Source organism: Perognathus longimembris, chromosome 6, assembly GCF_023159225.1.
Source record: "Perognathus longimembris pacificus isolate PPM17 chromosome 6, ASM2315922v1, whole genome shotgun sequence".
NCBI lineage: Eukaryota > Metazoa > Chordata > Mammalia > Rodentia > Heteromyidae > Perognathus > Perognathus longimembris.
This window is the reverse complement of record NC_063166.1, coordinates 15,364,958-15,375,480: the sequence shown is the minus strand read 5'-3', so window position 1 is coordinate 15,375,480 and position 10,523 is coordinate 15,364,958. Positions and strand designations below refer to the sequence as shown.

Sequence of the window (10,523 nt, the reverse complement as noted above, 5' to 3'; positions counted from 1 at the left end):
ACTCAGGCCTTCAGTTCACCCCCAGAAGGGACACACAAACCCAAAACTATAAATTAATTATAGTACTACTAGTAGTAGCAGCAACATAATAAATACTACATTTCAAAAAGGAGAGATTACTTATCAGGAACTATAGAACTAAACAGTGATTACAAAATAGGTGCTTATTTAAGCTTCTTTGAATTTCACAGATGATTAAATTTTCCAGGCCCTAATACAATTTGTATTTTCCAAATGGTTCTGACAAACAGAACCAAAGTAAGTGGATTTCTCCTCATGGGGTTTTCTGAGAATCCTGATCTGCAGCTCTTACAAGCTTTCCTGTTCTTGGTGATGTACCTTTTGGCCTTAACAAGCAACTTCATCATTATCACCATCACAACACTAGATGAACAGCTCCAGTCTCCCATGTATTACTTCTTGAAACAACTTTCACTTCTGGATGCCTGCTTCATCTCTGTCACCGTCCCCCAGTCCATTAACAATCCCCTCACGGGCAATGGCTGTATTTCCTATGCTCAGTGCATGCTCCAGGTTTTCTTCTTCACGTCTTTGGCCTGGGGTGAGGTGGCCATTCTCACGGTGATGTCTTATGACCGCTATGTAGCCATTTGCTACCCACTGCACTATGAGCTCATTATGGACCTCAGAAAGTGTAAGAGAGCTGTGACAGCTGTGTGGGTAAGTGGAGGCATCACAGGAATCATGTACACAACTGCCACATTTTCTATTACATTTTGTAATGCCAAAGTAATCCACCAGTTCTTCTGTGATGTCCCTCAAATCATGAAGCTCTCTTGCTCCAATGATTACCTAGCAGTCATTGGAGCAAATATTCTAATGACTGTGGCAGCCTTAGCCTGTTTTATCTCCATCGCCTTCTCCTACATCCACATATTCTCCACAGTTCTAAGAATCCCCTCTGCAGAAGGCCGATCTAAGGTCTTCTCCACCTGCCTGCCACACCTCTTCGTTGTCTCATTTTTCCTCTCCACAGGCATCTGTGCATATCTCAAACCAACTTCAGACTACTCAACTGCTTTAGATCTTTTACTATCTATCTTTTACACAGTAATTCCTCCAACACTCAACCCTGTTATCTACAGTCTGAGGAATGAGATCATGAAAAGAGCTATACAGAAGCTAATGTTGAATAGAAAAACCACTGACAAATAAATGTACTTTTCATGCAATTAATAGATATCTATTATTACACTTTAGAAAATTTTATTAGTGGAATTTCTTCAACATGTGGTATCAATATAAAGCAACCAAGATGCATTGCATTCATAAGCTCCTTTGTTGAATGGGAAAAATGTGTACAATTACTTAGAGATTATAAAAAGATATTTTTAAAATGATACTTTAGTAGTATATACTATCTCTTCCTAATGTTCATCTTTTGTATTAGAACATTTTCTTTAAGTATGAGTATGACCTTTAACAATCATGGCAATAAATGGTATATTATACTAAATGTAAGTACAAATAATTGTATATCATACCTTTTATTCACTCAGTTATTAACTTTTTTTACTTTTTTAAAATTTACTTATTTTTTTATTTTTATTATTTATTGTCAAAGTGATGTACAGAGAGGTTACAGTTTCATAAGTTAGGCCTTGGGTACAATTGTTGTACTGTTTGTTACCTCTTCCCTCACTTCCCCATCTTCTGTCTCTCCCTCCTTCCCCATGAGTTGTTCAGTTGGTTTACATCAAATGGTTTTGCAAGTATTGCTTTTGGCGTTGTTTGTCATTTTATCCTTTGTCTCTCAATTTTGATACGCCCTTTCACTTCCCTAGTTCTAATACCAGTATATACAGTTTCCAGTGTACTCAGATAAGATACAGTGATACTGCGGGTACAACCAGAAGAAGGGGATACAAGAGCATCATCAACAATAGAGGCTACGGTTCTATTATTAACTTTTTAATCAATGTACAATAACATTTAAATATGTCTCCTTTTGGATTTGTATACTAATTATAGCTTTCTATACAATATTTATTGCCCCAGTCCTGGGGCTTGAACTTACTGCCTGGGTGCTGTCCCTGAGCTTTTTCAACCAAGGCTATCACACTGTGACTTTGAGTCACAGCACCACTTCCATTTTTCTGGTGGTTAATTGGAGATAAGAGCCTCAGGGACTTTCTTGCCTGGGCTGGCTCTGAAACATAATCCCCAAATCTCAGCCTCCTGAGCAGCTAAGACTAAGATCAGGATTATGCAACTGGCACCCAGCTCTACACAATTTTTGAAATATTGCCTTCATTGACCTGTTGTGCTTTTAGCCTACTGAATTAGATCACAAGTATATTAACACCTACACCTGGTCTTATTTTGAATACTTTTATTGAGGTATTAATTTTTTGGTGTTACTGAGGTTTTAACTAAGGGATTTAGATTTGCTAGAAAAGCTCTCTACAACTTGAATGGTGCCCCATTGGTTTTGATTTAGTTAAATTTACAACAGGGTCTGGCATTTTAAGTGTGTCAACCTCAGACTGTGATCCTCCTACCTAAGCCTCCTAAATAATTAGGATTAACAGTAGCATGCTGTCACATCCATGTTGAAATGGGGAATGTCTCACTAGCTCTTACCAGGATGTCCTTGAACCATGATAAACATGGTTTTTTCCCACCTGCCAAGTAACTAGCATTGCCAGGTTACATCTCCATGATTAGGTCTATTTGGATTTTCTCTCTTTAAATAATATGATGTTGTTGATTCTTGCATGGTTTAAGTAGGCAGCCAATCTTTGGTCCATAAAGTAAATTTCTTATCTTGTGTTACTCTCAAGGATTCCATTTGAAAGCCCTCATTCATTTTAGCAAATATCAGATCTTTCCTTGAGATCATTAATCATTCAAAATGTGTAAGTAAGTGGGAAGCTCAGAAGGATTAGCTAAGGGGTTTTCTGAGTGAGAAAAGGAGCTGAGAAAGCAGAAAGGATTGTGTCCGTACACCGGTGGGAGCCTCCTAAGAATGTATAACCCATAATACAGAGCCAGTGCTTTCTCTATCTCTGAAAACTTAGCCATGTTTCAATGCCTGCTTTCTTCTGGTCACAGATTTCTCCCTCTAGGCTAGCTTCAAACTTTGATCTTCAGATCTCAACTTTCTCTGTAGAAAAAAATTGTAGTCATGAGCCATCAGTGCCCGTTCAATAGTTTTCCCCCAGCTCATTAGTTTTAGAATACAAAAGACATTCAAAGCACACTCAAAAAATTCAAAAATATCTCAAATTCAACAAGTATTTTGAATTATAATGATGTCAACTTTAATAAAACATTACACAGTGATCTTCACCTTTTTGGTAATGTATTTTTGTGCTAAATAAATCAGTGCTTGTTATTCCATTGTGATGTATGTGTTTTCCAATAAATTTTCAGGAAGTTTTATTGAGCATCTCACACTTCACTCTAAGTACACTTGGAATCATTTTCATGAGTAGCAGGAGAGAACAAGATCCAAACCAAGGAACTATTTAATGGTCCAGAACATTTCATTGAAAGACTGTGGAGAGAGGGCCACATCCCCATAGTGGCTCAGTTATCCTAAATCCTATAGCAGTGTGCATATATGTCCTGGTCTAGGTAATTTATTCTATGCTAATATACTAATTAATCATCCTAGCTATTGGTGATGGGTACATTCTCTAGCTTTAGTCTTTAGGTTGTGACTTATGGTTATATGTGCTTTTTATTATTATACAATCATTTTTATCAACTCTGCAACACCAAGACCTGTTGAACTTTAATAGCCATCAGACTGAATTTACAGACCAATTTGAGGAGAATTGATACCTTTAAAACTTTGACCTTCCTGGCACTGTGACTCAAGTGGTAGAGCACTAGTCTTGAGCTGAATAGGTCAAGGACAATGTCCAAACCCAGATTTCAAGCCCCATGACTGATTAAAAAAAAAAAAAAACAGAAGGCATTGGTCCTTTAGTTTGATCATTAGCTCCATTCTCCTCCAGCAAAACCTTAAGGGATCCTTAATAAAATACCTTTATAAATTAAAAAATACTTTAAATTTCCATTCTATGGCTTATGCCTCCATGATCTAAGCCAATTGAGAAGTGCAGAAGAGGAAAATGGAAGTTCAAGGCCAGTCTATGCAAAACGTCCTCAAAACCACATCTCCATCAATAAAAACCTGAACATAATAGGGTATACTTATCACTCAGCTCTGGGAAAATATAAACAGGAGGATCATGGTACAGGTGAAGCCAGGCATAAACATAGACAATATCTCAAAAGAAACAAAAGGGTTGTGGCTAAGTACCTGTCTAGAAAATACAAGACCATGAGTTCAAACCTCAGTTCAACCAAAAATACACTAACTCTTCCCATTTATGCAAATATGAAAACTCCCAAATTGTTTAAATATGCTTTAGTTTTACCAGAAAAATATATTATGGATGTCAACACAGACATATAGAAAATATCTTATTATGTTGACTGAAGTTCTGGTAGCTTTTCTCAGATACTAAAAATGTTATCAATTCATACTGTTCCTATTTAATTTGCTTTAGGTAGTAGGCAATTCAAACTGTGCAACTCGTTCCTTACTATATCTTTAAGTGCATATGTTGTTGCAAATTAATTTGTCTTTTTCATTTGCAAGAAAACTTTGTGTGGTAGTATTTTAAATAAAACATCAAAGATCATAACTTATTAATAAGGTCCTAAGTTTTTAGTTATCCTGTAAAGCCATTTACATTAATATTTTAATTTTTCAAACGAATCTGAGATACATAAAGGTGAGGTAACATATGTATTCCTAGCTCCTTAGGAGGCTGAGACTTGACGATATAGTTCAAAGCCAACTCAAATAGAAAAATCAGTGAGATTCTTATCTCCAATTCACCACCAAAGAGCCACAGGTGGGCTGTGGTTCAAGTGGTAGAGCACTAGCCTCGAGCAAAAAAATCTCAAGGACAGAAGCTCAGAGAAAGAAAGCAGGCCCTGAGTTAAAGCCACAGGACTGGCACACACACGTAAAATGTCTCATCCAAAAAGACTAAAGAAAAGCATGGCATTGCTAGTGCATACTTCCAACCCAAGCTACTTGTGAGGTTGAAGCAGTTCAATCCAGTCCAGAAAAAGGTTTTGCAAGTTTCTATCTCAAAATTGAAAAAAAAAAATAAAAACACAACACGAAAGAGCTAGTTGAGGCACAGCATTGTTGTGGCTATTGATGTAAGATCTTAAAACCTTTTTAAATACCTTTTATGAACTATGCCTCAACCATTTTCTAGGCAAGCATCAAAGTTTTGGCCAAAAAGTTAAAAGTAAATTTAGAACCAGGATTCAAACATGGTCAACCTGAGTTTAATGCCTTCATAATTAACACAGAAGTCCATGTACCTCCTGTAATTTGGTACGTAATGATGACAAGTGATACATTTATATACGCATAAACAAATAATGAATAATATTAAGAAGAATAAAGAACTCATGTAAGTTTTCCTTTCAGAAGTGCACGACTCAGCTGGCAAGGTGCTGCTTCTCATGTGGAGCTCAGACCCGCAGCCCAGGCTGCACCTGAGACCCTGGCAGGCGCTCGGCTTCCTCCCCAGCTCCACCTGAGACCTTCTGCATGGGAACTTGTGAGTGTGCGCATGCGCCCTGAATCTTCAAAATTCTCTAGACAGTTCATAGGTCCTTTAAATTTTCACAACCTTGAGCGGACAGGCAACAGAATCGCATGTTTACCAATCCACTCTGTCTTCATATGGAAATTTCAACGATCCCAGTTTCAGCTGTCAGATGAAATGAGAAAATGATTTCTTTTTTTTCATTTAGCCTGTATGTGTTTGGAAAGACGCCACCTTATACCTTCCCTGAATAGCCTTACGTGGCCCTGTTCTCTGGGAAAACAATGTTGTTAAAGTCTGTGTGATTCTAGAAGAGATGTCAGATGTTATGACAACCTTCCATAGTTACTTACACACCTAGAAGACAAGCGGTGAGTTTTCAAATCTTGAATGAGGAAGGAGGAAAGACTATGGGAATTACGACAAGACTTACAGTCTTCAAATTGCATTAGAGAACCAAGACTTCTAATTTTAACATGAGAAGGAGTATAAATCACTGAAAATGAGCAAGTTTTACAAACCCTATTATTTGATTTATGTACATTTATTACACACATGGGACATGAATTGAAAACCTATTAATTAAGAAATGTGGGTATTTGTATATTTATGTAATTAAAGAACCTTCCAAGCTCTTGAAAAAATAACTGACATCTTTAGGTATGTGTTTATTGGTCAGGCAGTGATGAAAATCTGCTCTGCTGAGAGTCGCTGGAAGGCCTTTAATACCTGGGCTTCACATTTACTTGTGTTCTTCCTTTTCTACTTTACAGCCATTAGTATGTATGTCCAACCTCCCTCTAGTCATTCTCATGACAGTGTTGGGATCTGGACGATCCCTTTCTCCCCCCACGGGGAGAATGGTAACCACAAACTCTATGAAAGAGCACTCAGCCTGGCCCTCCGCCAGCGGAAGGCCAAAGGCGTGCTCACATGGGCAAGCGCTAAGTTGAGGAAGGTTTGCTGATGCTTCCCATCCCCCCAGTCCCCCCACATGTTACCAAGGGCGGAGGCGAAAAGGAAGGCATCAGGGACACGCTGCGGTGGTGGGAAGCGTCTCAAAGACTTTAATATGGAAGGGCACTTATATAGAAGTAATGGCGGGAAAGAAAGGGGGCTGGCCAAAGGGTCAGTCATAGGCTAGGGACCACGTTCATCAAGTGACATCACAAAACTTCCCTTTGTGGGTGGGACAACCCCATCATGGTGGCACGCACGTGTTCACCTCCCAAGGGGTGGAGGCCAGAAGGTGGGAGGGACTTCCATTGTCCCAAGGCTGGTGGAAGGGCAGCCTTTCCCAGGCCATAATAATCCCCAACATGACAGGGGTAAGATCATGGCTCTCTTCTATGGCATTGTCACACCTACCCTCAACCCATTTATCTATACGTTGAGAAACAAGGATGTGAAGGCTGCCCTGAGAAGAGCACTGACTAAGGCGTTTTGGGTGAAGACACGATGATATCTGTAAAGATGGATGAATGCATTTACCCTTCAAAGAAAAATGTTGGATATGGAATTGTTGAGGAAACCAAGCTTCCATTGGCACGAAGTCCACGAGTGGACCAACAAAAAGCAAGCAACACTTGGCAACATCTAGACAACACTTTTCCACTTAAGAGCATGCCATATCCCTTCCCCCTCAGTGGAAAGTTTTATAGCCCTTTGCCATAAACCAGTGGAAATAATATCCATATTAGCCTAATGTTGCCAGACGAGAGAAAATCAGCTTAGAAAAAGTCAGTATCATCATCTGAAATGAAATGTCAACATCATACTCATCATAAATGCCCCATCTACATAGTCCAGACTGGTGTACGAGTTGTGTGTCTTCATGGAACAAAAGTTTGTTTCCTTTGATTATAGTTGTCTTGTTGCCAAATGTACATATTGACATTTGCCTTAACTAAAAGTTTTATGTGTATGTATGTGTATGTGTGTCTGTGTGTGTGTGAATGTGGGAAGACAAACTAGATTATATTTGAATTTGCTTTTGATTATTTCTCTGTTATAGTGAATCAAAGTGCCATATGTAACTGTAGCCTCTATTATTGATGATATTCCTGTATCACCTTCCTGTGGTTGTAACTACACTACCTCTGTATCTTATCTGAGTATATTGGAAATAGTGTGTACTGGTATTAGAACCAGGAAATTGGAAGGGAATACCAAAATCGAGAGACACAGGGTAAAAAAAAGACAAACAACTACAAAAGCAATACTTACAAACTGTTTGAGGAAAATGAACTGAAAAACTGAACAACTCATGGGGGGGAGGGGGAAGGGAAAGAAGGAGGGGAGAAGGGGAAATGAGAGATGAGGTAACAGTACAAGAAATGTATCAAATGCCTAATGTATGAAAGTGTAAATTCTCTGTAATTCAGTTTGATAATAAAAATATATATAAAAACCTGTACCTGTGTCCCAAAAGGAAAATATCAATAATAATATATCATTCTTAATAAGTTTCTCTTTGGTGGTTTATAAAACCACAAATAAGCACTAGCTACGAATTATTATCACACTTTTAATACGCGTCCCTAAAATTTCTTTTAGAAATATTACTTCCCAGAGTTAAAATGGTCTGTAAGTGTATCTAATCACTTATTTATTTTAGTTCTCTGTAGTTATTCCAAAGTAATGGATTGCAGTTTCTTCATAATGTATGCCTGGAAGTTTTGAAAAATATGAAAAATTTTAATACCCTCAAGGGTGTTTTATTAGAATTTTTAATTTGGGGAAATAAATAAATATGTTAATGGTATGAATTCTGAGATTATATTCTAATGAGTATGTGAATGAAATACTAATTATTTACCTGAGTTCAAAACTGCCAAAAATTATGAAATATTGGGATTTCAAATATTGAAAATATAATCTAGTACAAAGCATGTTTAAAATATCTCCCCCAATGAAGTGCTCTATCAAGTTGCAATTATGACACACAAAATATTTCAAATGAACTTCTCCATTTCTCCCCAGACATAAATGTAACTTGGGCTTTTCCTCAGATTATTCAACTATTTCTGAAACTTTACTTCTTCTTCTGACACGAATTAATCCCAGCCACATGAGCTTTCATTTCCTCAAATGGATCCTATTTTGAATGTCTCACCAGAATAGCACATCCTTCAACACAAGTCCTTCTCAAACCATATAATATCTGTGTCTGTATGCTCTCCTTAGTACCACATTATGGACATACTAAGTGTTTGATAAATAGGCCCAACTGGACTTGGAGCAGCCAACGCTTTTCCTAAAGATTCTTGTAACCATTTCCTGTCCTGCATCCAATCATTGCAAAGGTTATTTTCCATCAGTGAAGCCCATGGAGCATTAATTCTTCTTTGTGGCTCCAAATGGTAAGAGAGATGAAGCTGAAGTATCAAGAAAAGACCTCTGGAAATATTTTTGCAAATCCTAGTTTATACAAAGGAAAAAGTTTCCATTTCCTCAATTTTAGTATAATCTGAAAAAGTACTCTAAGCATTGTGGTTTTTGTTATCACGGTGTGTCTGCTAATACATGACTCATTCCCTCTTGGGACTCATATCAATAGGATATAAAATATATCCTAATATGAATTAATAAAACATATTTCTGTACTGATTTATTCTATTCAAGCAGTGCAGTTTTCAGTCACAGTGTGTTTTAAAACACAAAACAAGGGCTGGGAATATGGCCTAGTGGCAAGAGCACTTGCCTCCTACACATGAAGCTCTCAGTTCCATTCCCCAGCACCACATATATGGAAAAATGGCCAGAAGGGGTGCTGTGGCTCAGGTGGCAGAGTGCTAGCCTTGAGTGGGAAGAAGCCAAGGACAGTGCTCAGGCCCTGAGTCCAAGGCCCAGGACTGGCCAAAAAAAAAAAAAAAACACAAAACAAAATGCTGCACATTCTTGTATTAACCTTAACCTTAGAAGCCCAGACCAAATTCAAAGGAAACGAATATTGAAACTATTATTTTATATTAGAATAAACATGGAAAAACATGAACAACATTTCACCATCCTCTCAATCGGCAAGTCTCTGATTGATTTGTTATCTTGAACATTTTTGGTTGTACTTGTTGCTTTGCTCATTTCAAGCTACTCCACCTTTTCTGTTATTAAAGTCTTTTCGCTTGGATTAGGGATGTGGCCAAGTGGTAGAATGCTTTCCTAGCATACATGAAGCCCTGGGTTCGATTGCTCAGTATTTACCACATAAGCAGAAAAGGCCAGAATTGGCACTGTGGCTCAAATGGTAGAGTAATAGCTTTGAGCAAAAGAAGCTCAGGCCCTGAGTTCAAGCCTCAGGACTGACAAAAAGAAAAAAAAATCTTTTCACTTCAGTATACAGTTAACATATTAACCCTATCTCCAGTGAAAAGTTATCAAATAGGTCTGTGGAAGGTCTGCCACCACAAGGGCTCCATGCGATGCCCCCACCCATTTTCAGTCTCTGCCCAGTAACTGCAAGTTACCTAGGTAACTGCCACATCTGAAAGCAGTTACTTCCCCTTCTCTGAGTGTTGGGGACTGTTTTGGCCTTGGTGGAGGAAGGTCGCCAAGAGCGAGACACTGCCCTTCCCCCAGCTCTGGGACAGTGTGGGAGGGAGTCCCTCCCACCGTCCAGCCTCAACCAGAAAAGAAGCCTCCCGCCCCTCAGGAGGCGAACACGTGCATGCCACCATGATAGGGTTGTCCAGCCCACAAAGGAAGTCCCATGACATCACTTGAGGGGCAGCCCAGTCAGCCAATAAGTCAGTCACAACAAGTCCTTCCCCTTCCGCTTTTGTCATTGTAATAAATTTCTCTGGCCCGCCCTCTGGGGGCTGAGATGCATTCCACCATCGTGGTGTTTCCCTGAAGTCTTCTTCCTTAGTCACTAGGGGCTGGTGATGAAGGGGACTTCAGCATCCCACTCCAGCT

The 10,523-nt window shown here is 38.7% G+C and overlaps 1 protein-coding gene across 1 annotated transcript; it reads left to right on the top strand.

The window, feature by feature from the left end:
- Positions 1-234: 234 nt before the first annotated feature.
- Positions 235-9,660, top strand: LOC125353564 (olfactory receptor 14J1-like). Its single transcript, XM_048349256.1, has 2 exons — positions 235-1,148; positions 9,531-9,660. The coding sequence occupies exons 1-2, from the start codon at positions 235-237 to the stop codon at positions 9,658-9,660; spliced, it is 1,044 nt and encodes a 347-aa protein (XP_048205213.1).
- Positions 9,661-10,523: the final 863 nt, after the last annotated feature.